This window comes from Anas acuta, chromosome 2 (assembly GCF_963932015.1).
Source record: "Anas acuta chromosome 2, bAnaAcu1.1, whole genome shotgun sequence".
In the NCBI taxonomy this organism is placed as follows: Eukaryota; Metazoa; Chordata; class Aves; order Anseriformes; family Anatidae; genus Anas; species Anas acuta.
Window position 1 is genome coordinate 18,423,967 of NC_088980.1, and position 14,369 is coordinate 18,438,335.

General features: G+C 39.1%; 1 protein-coding gene across 4 annotated transcripts in view; it reads left to right on the forward strand.

The window, feature by feature from the left end:
• ARHGAP21 (Rho GTPase activating protein 21) overlaps nucleotides 1–14,369 on the forward strand; it is a 118,276-nt gene that overhangs the window by 91,707 nt on the left and 12,200 nt on the right. For 3 of the 4 annotated variants that reach the window (XM_068673706.1, XM_068673705.1, XM_068673707.1), the window contains 6 exons: nucleotides 11,206–11,364; nucleotides 11,518–11,620; nucleotides 11,707–11,743; nucleotides 12,372–12,497; nucleotides 13,291–13,575; nucleotides 14,287–14,351. In XM_068673706.1, coding sequence (XP_068529807.1) covers nucleotides 11,206–11,364; nucleotides 11,518–11,620; nucleotides 11,707–11,743; nucleotides 12,372–12,497; nucleotides 13,291–13,575; nucleotides 14,287–14,351 — 775 coding nt within the window. The remainder of the gene's footprint in view (nucleotides 1–11,205; nucleotides 11,365–11,517; nucleotides 11,621–11,706; nucleotides 11,744–12,371; nucleotides 12,498–13,290; nucleotides 13,576–14,286; nucleotides 14,352–14,369) is intronic. The other variant, XM_068673708.1, reaches the window with a different exon arrangement.

Genomic DNA, 14,369 nt, shown 5'->3' on the forward strand with positions numbered 1-14,369 from the left:
TTAGAATTTGGTAGAAGTTCAGCCAGGAGTAGTTGGCTTCCACATCAGTGTTTTGTGACCAACCTGCTCCAGAGAGCTTGCCCACCAGCAGCATCATCTAAGAGCATCTCTTTGTAAGTACCGTGATGCCACAGACAGAAAGCTGAGTGGACTTCCCATCAAGCTCGTTTATGGCAGTTTCTTGCTGAGATTGTGACGATGTGCTAAGAATTGGCTTTTGACAGTAGCCCTTTCACAAAATGCTGTGCTGAAATAGGGAGATTAAACACAGGTTTGCGTTTGCTAATGCCTCTTCAGAGCAAAGCCAGGAGGTTGATGCAATGTGTTTTGTAACAGACACTGATTTGAAAAATTCAGATGTGTGCTCAAACTCTTCTTCAGGCAAGCACATGTTCTTGGGGAATGAGGAAGTCGCTGTTTTAAAGAAAAATACATCCTGGCACTGCAAGCTTTGGTGCTTTCAACACGCTCCTAAATGCAGGCTATTGTGTTTAGATGTGAAAGCTACTGTTTCAATTCCAGGTCCTAAGAAAGGCTCTGTTCTTGAGATGTTGTCTTATTGTTTCAAGCTATACCAGTTCGTCTAATGAGAGGTTATTCCTTTACCTAGAAGCTGTCTCACCTGTTCTCTAGAGGAGTAAAAATACCACTATCTCTATCAGAGATTATGTGAGCATTGCGGTGTTTAATGTACATTGTTCAGACTTGCAATTTGTATGTAATTTTTCTGCTAGAGAACACCAAATGCTACCTTTCTGATCTACAAAGTAATTTGGGATGTGTCAAACAGCACTTGGATGGAAATTAAAACAGTACTTAACATTTTTGTAACTAGAGCAGTTGATTCAGAATATAATTATTTTGCTACATTTCTTAGACACAGTCATAGTGTCTGAGACTTGAAGCCAGCTTGAAACCATTTTTCTCTTTTTACACCATTTCTTCTAGCATAGAAAGCCATAAAGATAATTCATCTCCCAGCTTGGGTTAACTAGCCCTGTGAGTGAAATGGAGAAGCTCTTTCAGTACTTAAACTGATGCAGTGTGTTCGTCCACCAGCACAGTTCAGTGCTTTGGCCAATGCTATTGCTTCCGTGTCCTTTTCTGCACAGGTTTTTTGTAGTGAGTTGCCACATGAAAAATTACTCCAAATGGATCTGCTTAAAACACCCTAAATCTAAGTAAGCATCGTCTTGGAGATTATTTTTTTTTCAAATAGAAGTTTACAGCTGTCCTATTACAGACTTTGCAGGCATTCAGTAACATCCCATAGACTTTTCCTCAGAGGTGTGGTCCCATTTCCCAAAGTATCTAGTTCATCCTTACCCTAGAAAGCTATTAGGTCACTTCATTCCTCTATTAATTTGTGAATAACTGAGAGAAGATGAGCCAATTAAAAATATTTGACCAGACTTCGGTAACTGAAGTGCTGTAGAAATAACCTGAGTGTCCTCTCTCTGCCTGCCTGGAACCAGATGCCTTAGGAAAAGCCAGGCCAGCTGTGTGTGATGCTGCATGTTGGTACTTTCCACTCTCCATCTGCAGCTTCACAGCACTCCTGAGCCAGCTGTGGTTTTCTGTGTGCTTCACGAACATGTCCATACTCCTTTAGTACAGTAAAGATCTGGTATCCAGTGCTGTGTATTGGTTTAAATAAAGATTTGCTGGAAACTTTACAGCATTTCACAGCATGCTATTTATAAAGCTTTCTTTATAAACAACATACAGACTTTGCTTTTCACTTAGCTCTAAGAGCCTCATGTATTTTTTGTTGTTTTCAAAACCAAGAAGTGGGTATTTTTTTCTAAAGTATTTGGGTAGTTGCTGATTAATGGGCAGGATAAATTAATCCGACTTCCAGTGAGTTCCGCTTAACCTTCCTTTTAGTTTTGTTGCCAAATAACTCTACTTTAAAAAAAAAAAAAAAAAAAGAAGGAACCAAGGAATTAGATTAGTAGATTAGAACACTTCAGGTTCTAAAATACCTAGCATTAGTTGAACTTTTCAGTCATTTTATTGTACTTGCAGTGGTGTTTTTCTGCAGTGCTGAAAGTAGAGGTACAGAGGGTTTACCTTTCTCAGTGCCTACCTTGATAAGCTCTGTAAAATACTTCTGAAGGAGTAATGAGTTTTCTGCCTTTTTTTCAGTGAAATAGGTGCTCATCTCCTTGCCCTACCTTTGTGCTCCTCTCTGCAGGATATTTAGGCTCAGAAGAAGGCCATGTAAATACACACAAACAGAATGCAGTTACATTGTTGGAACTGGAAAGTGAGTTCATACACACTTGCACAAGAAGGGTTATGGAAGGAATAAAGAAAGGTTAGGAAAAAAAAAAAGTGTTTTCCCCATGTAATAAAGAAATATATTATTTTCCTTGTAAGAAGAGACACGCATTGAGCAGAGAGAAATGGAAAACCTTAGATTTCTGCAGCGGAGGTTATTGCTTGTCAACCCAAAATGTGTGGCTACCTTAAGGGCAAACAGTGGCTGAATGCATATGGTTGATGCGGTGTGGTTTAAGGAAACTTTAATTTTAGCAAGAACTCAGAGTAGTCAAGATGAATTAAAAAAAAACCAAACAAATCTTCAGCCATTGGAATAATTTGTTTTTTTTTCCTACAAATTACTGGCTAGCTATTCCAAACTGAAAATATAAATGTGGTAGCAGTTGAAGTAAGAGCTGACAGATGCTTGTTTTTGAGGGACTCTTGCTTCCATTATTTCAGCGATAGCATTGGCACAGTTTTCAACATGTCATCCATGTTTCTAAGATAAGCATCGATCCTCTGCTTTTTTCAGGTTTTAACAGTGTGGCCTGCCAAACTGCTGTTGCTCCAGGCTGAAAATTTCCATGTTTCTTATCCAAAGAACAGTTTTTAAATCATTGTGATATTCTGAAATAGAACAGCCAAAACACAAAGTTATAAATTAGTGCTTTAAATGCCGTTAAAACGTGTCTGTAACTTAAAAGTCCACTTTTAATTCAAACCTAAAATGTTAAGGCAATCATTCATAACTTCTAGAAGAGTTTTAATGGAGTGGAAGCATCAGGCTTGTTTTGTAATGGGTAATGTTTTCAAAGTAGAAATCATCCTTAGTGTATCATTATAACTTAAAATAGTAATTACAGGTAATAAAGGAATGCTGTAAGGGTTCTTGGCCAAAACAAGGTATATTCACAACTGTATTTTTTGATCATGTGGCAGGATAATACTGTGATTAGGGCCCTTTAGAATTACTTTGTAGAGATGGATAGCTATACATTTTGCTCAACGCTGAAATAAAAAACAGATTGTCATAGATCAGCTTGCATTAAGAATAATCTAGGCCAGCCTATTTCTGTTTTTGTGGAAGCCCATCACTATAATAAACATTATTTACATAATCACAGTAGCAGAGGGCTGGATTTGGTGGTTCAGGGGGGCTTGATCCCGTCCTGTGTTTCTGCAGCTTACAGAAATGAATGTCATGAGCATGCAGACACGTTTCCATTATATTCGTTTGGCTACATAAGAATAATTGCATAAAATAGGTACATGAAATGCTTCTTTGTAAAGGCAGCCAGTGCTGTCAGTAGTGTGTACTTAAAAACTAGCAAACAAAAACGGCTTAAACAGTTCTTAGAAGAATGAGATTGCAAAAGGCAGCAAGTTGTGCTGAGTCCAGGCAGTAGTGCATCTTCTCCAAATCCTGTTCCAGGCTTCCAGATCTTCAGCTGCTGGAACTTCTGCTGCTGCTTGAAGAGTGAAAGATGCAGCAGCTCAGCTTCCAGCTCTGCTACAAGAAGCTGCTTCTGTGAGATACACATATTAGTCCTTTCTGCTATTTCATGTGATAGCAGAATTAGTTCCATATGGTTTATTTCTGACGGAACAATTCATTTTTCTTTTATTGGTTATTGCTGCCCTTCTTCCTGTGCAGATGAGCTAGTGTACTTTGGTCTTCATATCTGATTGTCTTCCTGACAGGCTTTTCAGAAAAAGTTTGTGAATCAGCAGGTCTGTATTAATACATATGTGTTCAGCTTAAATTCAGCTCCTTTTGAAGGAGTCTCCTGTACTCTGCTTGTGCCAGTGCCTAAGCAGCTTTTGCTGACCCCTGGTGTCCTGCTGCCATGGAGGGTAGATCTGGTTCCTCAGCTGCACCATGCGGGAACTGCTGCATGCAGCGAGCTGCAGGAAACTCAACTGGAGAGGGACAGAGCATGGACTGGGCACAGGACAAGGCTGAAAAGCCTTCATATGCCTTGTTTAAGAATACTGCTTTGGGGCTAGGTAGCATTGTGCATTGTGGTGGTGTTGTGGTATCGTGTCCCATGAAGTAGCTGAATACGATACAAGGTCAGTACCTTCAAGGAAAAGGGCTTTTGATCCTTTTAATGGCACGTCGTAGTTTTGTCCCTGCTTTTATGCCATAAGCAAACAAAATTGTTACGTAAGAATCATTTTTAAATTACACCCCCAAAGCAGTAATCTGTTGTTTATGAGAGCAATACTGAAGAAATAGAGAGGCAAATGGTTCGAATACATTTTGTAATGATTGTCAGATAAATGCCAGCCCAGTATATGGATGCCTTCACGCCCATGCCTTCCTTGAATGAAAATAACATTTTTAATGACTGCTTTAGCACTTTGCTTTGGAGATAGAAGGCAGCACGAGCTGCCTCCCTTCAGTTACCCTACTGCAGAAGGTTATTTATAAAGAGCAATCAGAGTTGCAATTCCACGGGATTGATGAGTAGCCAAAACTGCGTGGAGTATTACAGAGGCACCTTTAAGCACGTACCTAATCCAAGATTTCAGTGTGGCTTTCAGAAAGCTCACGGTGTCAGAATACTCTTATCCTCTTCAGTGGGGAGTTTGGGAAGCAAACACCCAGCTCTGCTGGGTGTAAGCTTCTGCTCAGTTACTGACTTGGTATGATTTGAATCTTTAAATCAGATAATAGTCTTTCGTAAATTATGTACTTGTTGAATTAAGGTTTGTAGCTGTATACTCACGTCGTTTATAATGAAGTCTAATTAAATTAGTGTTGTAAATGGTAATGTGCTCTACAGTACACTTACTAAATAATACAGTTCCTTTTTAAAAATCTTTTGAGATGATGAGATGCTGCTTGCAAGACTGCCAAGTCTGAAGGAGGGTAAATATGAAAGCTGGTTTTAGGCTTGGGAAGCAAATTTTTTTCCAGTCACTTTCTATCACGAGTGAAGAAAGATCAGGCAGTGTGAATCCCTAAGGGTTGGTGGGAGAAACCACCTTCCTCTGTTGATGATAGTCCAAGAGGATTAGCTTTCCTAGACTAAATCTAGGTCTTGAATTTGCTCTCTGTGCTTATATTTTTATGATTCAGTTAACTAAACCATTTTTTTCATTTAAAAAAAAAAAGGCAGTCATAAACAACTTTGAAAATGGGGAACTCTTAACACAGCCCCAGTGCAATGCAACGCGTAGAAGTCCATCACACCCAACGAGATGCATCTGAAGCTTTTGAGTGAGTTGGCTGATGTCACTGCAAGGATGCTATCATCTCTGACAGATCATGAGGTGCCTCAGTAATTGGAAGAGGGAATATTGAGCACCATCTTGAACAAGGATGAGGAGGACAGTCTAGGGAATATAGTCAGTCAGCCTCAGTTCAATCCTCAGGAAAATCATGGAGTCAGCCCTCTTGGAAGCTGTTTCTGGGCACATGAAGGAGGTGTTTGGGAATAGTTAGTGTGGATTTACCGAGGGGAAATGGTGCTTGACTAACCTGATTGCCTTTTGTAGTGAGATGACTAGATCTGGGAATGAGGGGAGAACAAAAAATGTCACCAGCCTTGACTTTAGCAATTCTTTTGATCTGCTCTGCAACATGGAAAACAGAGTCATCAGTTGTAAGGGATGGTGGCTGAGGTTTCATATTCCACCTGGATGCTGCTTACAAGTGGTGTTCTTCAGAGTCCGTCTTGTTCAGTTATCTTTACTGGTGACCTAGATAGGAGATGTAACACTCATCACATCTGCAAACACCACTGAACCAGGCCATGCAGTCAGTGTGCTCAAGGGTATGGCTGTTGCTCGGCAGGACTCTGTGCAGAGGGTTTGGACAGGAATGTCTCGATTCATTAACAGCAAATGGTAAGTTCTGCCCCTGGGACAGGCTGACCTCCTGCCCTGGTGCAGGCTGGGGACTGTCTGCTTAACAGCTCTGCTGAAAAGGACCTGGGGCTCTGTGTGGACGGGAAGCCAGACGTGAGTTCACCTGGACGGTGCTGAAGGCTAAAGCCAGCCTGGCCTGCATCACTAGGAGCACAGCCAGGAGATTAAAGGAAGAGTTTATTGCCCTTCGTTTGAAGACATGGAGGTTTCAGCTGGCTATAAGGGAAAAAGACATTCACCGTTTGGTGATCAGTGGGACACGTTCCCAGGGAGGTTGTGGAATCTCCATCCTAGGAGACTTAAGGCCCAGCTGGGCAAAACGTCTGAGGAACATGGTCTGAATTCAGTGTTAGTCCTGCTTGGAGGAGAGGAGGAGATTGGGCTAGCTGACCTTCCAAGGTTCACTCCCAGCTGAATAATTCTGCAATTTATCTAGATTATAATTAAGGCTCTCAAAATGTGCCCCCTCTTGTCTTGTGAGTTTTCAGGTTGTTAGTTTAAAACCTTCACATTTAAAAAAACAAAACAAAACCAAACTTCAAAAAAAAACAAAAAACAAAACACCTGAAAACCTTCAAGTTTAATCCTGAAGGGCTGTTCAGGAGATCCAAGCATAAACAAACATATTAAATACTACAATAATCATCAATTTGTAATGGATCAGTGTGGTATGATATTTTATGGTAGGGTATGACACAGATGTCTGCTCTCAAGAAGATTTTTTGTGTTTATTCCTTCAAATCTTTTGAAACTTGGGTTATTTGTTCCTTAGTTTCTCATTCATGGAGTGGGGAAAGTACATGCGGACAGTGTCCTCTGTCACACACTTCCTCACCTGTCTAACCCTGTTTTGAAATTGTTAGGTACCGTGTAAGTACTGAGCCTGTTCAATGTACATTTAAGTTTGTGTCTTTGCAGAGCCAGGATGTTACTAATATTTTTTTTAGTTCATTTGTATTGTGTGCAGAGGCTCCCACCCTTTGTAGGCCCCTGATCTCCAGGTGCATGGTAACAGAAACATACTTTGTGACACCAATTCCTCCCTGTTTTAGCTAGCAAATCAGTTAATACCAACTAACTGTATTTGGAGCTTTTTTTTTTTTTCCAGAAGTTTTCAGAGTCTTCCTATAAATGTTTTTGCACTGAAAGGCTGTCCCTGAGAGCCACCAGTTGTAGCTGTTTGCCAGGTGCATTCTTGTGCTCCCCATGGCACATGGGCAATCCAGACCAGGAGCATCTTCCCTTTCCCCAGTGATGTTTTGCCTCTGTGCAGTGGTCTCACTGGCTCATTTTCTGGTAGTCAGTCTTCTGGGTCACTTAGTAGAAAATAACATGGAAAAAGTGGTATTTGTAACCTTTTCTCAAATTAAAAGTTGAAGTACTTTTGAAGACTTTGACCTCCTTGTTACAGACAATTAAGGGACACCAGTAATCCTCGAGGTGGCAAGCTGAAAGAGAATTACTTTGTGTGGCTTCTTCTCTGGCTTGTTTGCTCTACGTGCTCCACAGCGTTTCATACACCGTCATTTCCACTGACTGAGCAGAGCGTGTCCTTCAGGTGCTCAGCAAGGAGTTTTGTGGTGTGGGTCCTCTGATGAGTTAAGGAGAAAAAAGGAGACATATAACAAACGCTTAGGGGAAGAGTCAAAATATAAAGGTTATATGTAGGGTTTCGTTTTTTTTTATTGAACAGCAGTGGCGATGTTTGCAGTGCACTGAATCAGTCGGCAGTAGCTCTGTGGTACACGTCACAGTTTGTTGTCCAGTCCCTTTATGTTATGTAAAGGCTTGCCATTAGCTAACCTTCAGCCTCAGCAGGGACTCAGTTACCCTCCTGTACCAATGTCACACACAGTTTTGTTAAAGCTTCCATCTTTCTAAAACACCTTTAATTTTGATCTGTGCAGGGATTGGATCCCCGGTGAGGTAAGTAACACCCTTGGGAGTTGGTGGCAGGTAATTCACGCAAGGATTAGACCCCCTGTGAAATAGGTAAAGTCGCTGGTAGCATGTGGCAGGGCATTAGCCTGAGTGCCCCACTTCTACCCCAGTTCCTGGGTGGCTTCCTGCTTTTTCTCTGGCTAGCAAACCATCCCTGGCTCACAGAGGAGCGAGTGACTCACTGAGCGCATTACTGGGTTGCGTGGAAGCACAGGGAATCGTTTGGAGGATTTCAGGTCTGATGCAGAAACAGCAGAACATTTGCCTGGCTAACCTTGTTTAAAAATAGGAATTTATTCCCCGTTTCTAGCGTGCCTCCAAGGAAAACAAATAGAACAAACTCTTCAAATTGCTACTGACAAATGGAGTATTAAATTCATTGGTGTTCTTTTCTGCTGTGCTGTGAGCGTGCTGTGAGGTTTAATTCTGTTTCTTTTTTAGTAAGCTGAACTGTCACCATAATTATTATTTTTTAAATGCATTATTTGCTCTTAATACATGTGAGAATGAGAACTGGGCAATTTGTACCAGGAAGATCTCTGTACAAGGTGTGTGTCTCAGGAACAGACTTCATCATGTGATTAAACGATTACAACCATATATAAATTGTTAGACTTGAAATGAAGTTCTTAATGTAAGAGAATTCTCAGTTTTAGGCAAACTTAAGTTCCGTCTTTTTTAGTACTTTCAGCTGTAGACCGGAAAATGGGAAATCTGATATAACGAACTGGCAAATAAGCGTGCATTTTTTATTTTTACAGACACAATACTTTGCATAAAGCACTTCTCTGCATACGATAAAATTCTTATTAAAAGCTTTAAAGAATTTATCACTTTTTCCTTCTTTTCTCTAAGGAGCTGTGATGATTTATTATCCTGACTTGGTGATACAAAAGTCAAATTATTTTCTGTTCATAAAAATAAAAAAGGATATTGAGATGCTACCTATATAGAAAAGATCTTCAGCTATTCTGGAAATATTCTTCTGTCTGGCAGCACATATTGATACTGAAGTGCATTGGTTGGAGGAATGATACAGCTAATTAATCTTACTGTACGCTCACAATTCAGGCAATGAGATCATGTGCTATATAAATGTATCTTTGGCATATTGCAAAAGGTAGGGAAGAAGAAAAATAATTTTAAGGTGCCTTTCCAGTAGTAAAGCTTAACAGGGAAATATTTTAGTTGTGATAGCAAGAAAATGCTTTTCACCATGAGACTGGTTTGCATTGCATTAGGGTGGCATCCCGACATGCTGGCTGGGGACCCTTTGTGCTTAGCCCTGCCTGTAGGCATATAGGAAAACCAGCCCCAGGGAAGGATTCTGCCTCATCTGTGGTGCTGCTTACAAGCAGGACAAGCTCCTTGCAGCATCCCTGCCCAAACTTGCTGGGAGAGCGTGGTTCTTTCTTGTTCACAGCTCATGCAGGCATATTTCAAATGTTAGCACTTGTATAACTTTAGTTTGAATAGAGGCTGTGACATCTCGAGAGAGGTCTGTAACAGAAAAAACTTAAAGCTGAGCACTTCCAGTTTATGTGGTATGAAATAATCTGCCTTAATATTGTTCAGTGGGTGGAAATAATCATTAGTCAATGTTGGTGTGCTTCTCCACACGCTAGCTGAGCAAATGAAATAGACAATAGGACAGTGAGCTATTGTTTGGAAAATGGAAGTATAACTGAGGTTCTTCCTATCTCCTAGCTGCTGGATAGGAGAGGTATGTAAATGCTTCAAGTTATCACTGGATGCAAATAAAACTCAGAATTCATTCAAATTCTTATGCCAGGGATTTGCTGTGAATTATTTTGCTTTCCTTTTTTATTCTTGTTCCTAGTTTGCAGCTAGCTCTGGGGGGGAATTATGCTTTTAAAAAATAATAGTGATTTTTAAAGTTATATGTTTTTATATTTACCACTTCAGACAAAGTAGGGCTGTCATTGCTAGATCTTTCAGTACTTCAATCATTTGCCATCTTGTTGTAAACTTCACCAAATTTTGATGGTACAAGTGCTGCTTTTAGCAGAGCTGTCAGTGACTGTTAGAAAAGCACAATGCCGCTTACGCAGTTGTGTTTGCACAAAGGAAAGAATAAACCTCTGTTTGTGAGTGTTCATTGGTTTCAATGGGCTTTTCAGAAGCACTGCATATCACAATTCTTAGCACCTAGGGTACATTCATACTCATCATGGCAGTGCAGTCCAGCCCCTGCTCGTGACTTGCTTTTCTCCACCCTGTCTTCTGCCGGAGGATGAAGTACAATTATTTTTCTCGTACTCCTGATGTGTGCTAGAAGATGTTACGAGTCTTTGCTCAGAATGGTTGAAAACACGTCTTTCAGCTTCTTCCATCTTGCCAGAAACATGTTAAATAGTAGAAATACGTAAAGCTTTTTGGACTCTTTCATGATGACCCTTGTGACTGTTGAGACTGTGAGGTGCTGGGCATGTGCGGCGTGCGATCGTTTGTATGAACAGTTAGTGGAAGAAATAATTGGTATGTAGTGGTGCCATCTTTTTAAAATTTGAATACTTATTTATATATGTGTTGTTCAACAATACTTGTTGAATATGTGGGGGGTGGGGGATTGGTTTTCTGGGTGCTAGATATCTGTTTCAAATGTTTTTTGTTGATTTGGATCTTGGCTTTATTATTTGAACACTCCTTGAAACCAAATAGCTGCTGGTAGTTGGAATGCCCGTATTTTATTGTAGGAAATCATATTTAGCTGTCTGCTGAGTTTAGACCTATTGATGTAACAGGTGTGTTCCTCACACACATGCATACAAGCAAAAACTACTTGAAAATCATATTATAAGAGCTTAGCACAAAAGTCCTATTTCATTGTCTCACAGTAAAATCTATGATCAGGTATGATGCTCTTTGCCCTTATCTCTAATGTATAATTAACAAACTTAATTAAGGGTTTATTTAAAAAAAAAAAAAAAGAAAGGCATTTAACAGCATATGTTGACTGGATTCTTGATGTTTGTATGAAAGACTTAATTTGAGGTACTTAATCTGATATTCCAGTAATGACAAGTTCAGGCAGCTATTTAGTTTGAGCATTTGGTTCATGCATTTAATATGTTAATTTATTAAATATTACCTTTGTAGATGAACCGACTAGTCCTAGTATTGACCATGATATTGCACACATTCCTGCTTCTGCTGTTATTTCTGCATCTGCTTCTCAAGCACCTGCTATAACAACTGTTCCTTCCAGTCCCACATCTCCAATCCCTTTAATTCGGCGACAGCTTTCTCATGATCATGGTGAGTGGTGATTTGATTTTCTTTCTATGCTCCTTTTTTCCTTTTACACTCTGGAGATCAGGTGTGAAAATTGTAATCTCTTTATTGCTTGAAATCAATTACAGAAATGTGATTCACATTCCTACATACTCAAAAATTTCTGCTTGTTTATAGAATCCATCAGGCCTAGTGTCCTAGATAGCCAGCCTACCACAAAACCGGAGAGATCAAAGTCATATGATGAAGGATTGGATGACTACAGAGAAGAGGAAAAATCGTAAGTTCATGAAAAATGTCAGTTAAGTTGAAAATATTTTTGAAGTGTGCAAAATCTCACTTTAACATCTGTTTTTTTTCCAACAGATCCATTAAACACGTGTCTAGTTTAAAGGGGATCAAGGTAAGTACATGCATGTAACAACTCTAAAAAATTATAAATATTACTGTGGCAGGTTGTATGAATTATACACTTAACCTGTAAAAAGTGATGTATTAAGCAGACATGAGTAATGATATTTCCTCCATTGGTGCTATATGCATCACATAAGTAAACGTGGTCTGTTGTTTTGTTGGCGCCCCACATGGTGCTTGATTTTCATTTATCTCGGCCTCAGTAAATGAAGCATTTCTATGATGTACTTCTGCAAAAGTTTGCTAATGAGAGTCTATGACTCCCTCAGCGTGTCCCAAAGTATCCCTGGGATGTGTAAGGTCACTGTTGTTGTATTGTTCTATGGAGCCATTAGAAATCATATTTTCTGAGAGGGATATTCTTATAGGCTTTTTGCTGAATATGGTGTCAGTTTTTAAAGTGAGCAGTGGAATAGAATAGTGCAGTTGGAGAGGACCTACGAAGATTGAGTTCAACTGCGAGACCACTTCAGGGCCAACCAAAAGTTAGAGTACGTTATTAAGGGCATTATCCAAATACCTCTTGAACACTACCAGGCATGATCTTGCATGTAGAGATCACAGAGAAATGTATTTAGAAGTACACTGTGAGGTTCCTTCTGTGATGTTCTCTGTAGGTCCCAGACAGTCAGAAATCTTCAGAAGACTCTGGTTCCCGAAAAGATTCTTCTTCAGAGGTCTTTGGTGATGCCTCCAAGGAAGGATGGCTTCATTTTCGTCAGCTTGTTACAGACAAAGGAAAGGTACCTGTCACTTACTCTTTTTAAACCTAGCATAAATATTAACCTGGTGGAAAAATGAGGTAAAAAACTTGGAAGCTTTCTGGTTATGCATTTTTCACTAATGTTTCTGGGATGTGAGGCTAAAGAAATCTTTAGACCCATTTGTTAGTGAAATAGTGAATTCCTCTGCTTCGTTAGGGGCTGCATTCTGAAATGGCTTAATTTTGTATTTCAGAGCATCTGTGAAGTAAACTCATTTCTAACAACTAATTAAGTAGAAAGAATCAGTCCCTTGGTAAATGTAGTGTTGTTTTTTTTTGTTTGTTTGTTTGTTTTCTATTTCTTAACAATAAAAAAGCTCTGATTTTCATCAATGTTGCGGAGCTGAGTTCAGATTAACCTCCTGCACGTGTATGGGCTAACACTTAAAGAAAAGTAGGAATCTGGAATTGCAGTGTTACGTAAATACGAGTCTGACTTGAATAACGTTTAAAAGACTTGGGCAAGAATCCACTAAATATTTTTTGCTCTATTTGTTTTAATGCCTCTGTAAAATTTTTCACGTTCTCTGTTTTGCTGCTGTCATATGAAAACACACTTAATGGGTGATCAGGGAGAGCGGGCTACTGAGCAATTCTGTCCTCTAACACAGAGCAGTTAGTGAGTCCCACTTTTGGGTAGGCTTTCCACAAGTCATCCTTAAGGATGGTATAGAAGGTTATTCTTCCTTTTTAAAACTTTTTAGAAGTAGTTTGTTAATGCAGAAACATTCATTATAACAAATAACCAAACTTGCTTACTATATATTTTTCAGCGAGTTGGTGGGAGCATTCGGCCGTGGAAACAATTGTATGTTGTTCTTCGAGGTCATTCACTTTATTTGTACAAGGATAAAAAGGAACAAATGACCCCATCTGAAGAAGAACAACCTATAAGCATCAATGCTTGTTTGATAGACATCTCATACTGTGAAACCAAGAGGAAAAATGTATTTAGACTCACCACGTCAGACTGCGAGTATCTGTTTCAAGCTGAGGACAGAGATAATATGTTAGCGTGGATTAAAGCAATACAAGACAACAGCAACTTAAACGATGAGGTAATCATTCTTGTCTTCTAATTGATTAAAAGAAAATACAATCATTTTTAGTACTTCAACAAAAGAAGTCATTTGCAATTAATTGATCAAAATATGTGCAGGAGCAAGCAGGAAAACTTAAAAGGTGAGGCAGTGAAGTATACTGAATTTAAAGAAAAAAAGCCTGATAATTGATAATCAGAGAACAGACTTTTGAAATAAATGAATTAGTATAATTTCAGATTTGACTGCAGATGAACTTTGTATTAAACTGATCTGTCAAAAATCCCTAATTTTTCAAAAGGTAATTGTAGTACAGAGCTAGTCTGTTTCATCTTCAAGCTTGTAGTGTGTGCAGTGGCACGGTATGATGAGTTTCTCAGTAATTGAAAAAGGAAACTTTGAAAGATGTTCGTTTCTTTATATGTAGTTGTTACTATGAGTTATATGTTAATGCTAAATGCAAGGCAAACATATTCTATTACACATAACATACCAGTATCTGTCCCAAAATAATCTTTAGTGTATTTTCATTACACACTTTAATTTTCCTTGTGTTTTTAAAGTGTTCTGTACTTACTGTTACCAAGGACTGCCCGCTAGATTTTTAGCTGTACTGAAATGTTAATTTTTCATATGTGATCTGTTGATGGGAAGATGTAATTGTATTCTGGAAATAAAAACTATTGTATTTTGTAAGATTTGTAAAGTAAATCTCAATTCATTTTATAGGATACTGGTGTCACTAGCAGAGACTTAATTAGTCGAAGGATTAAAGAATACAGTACGATGATGAGGTAGGTAAATTATATGCT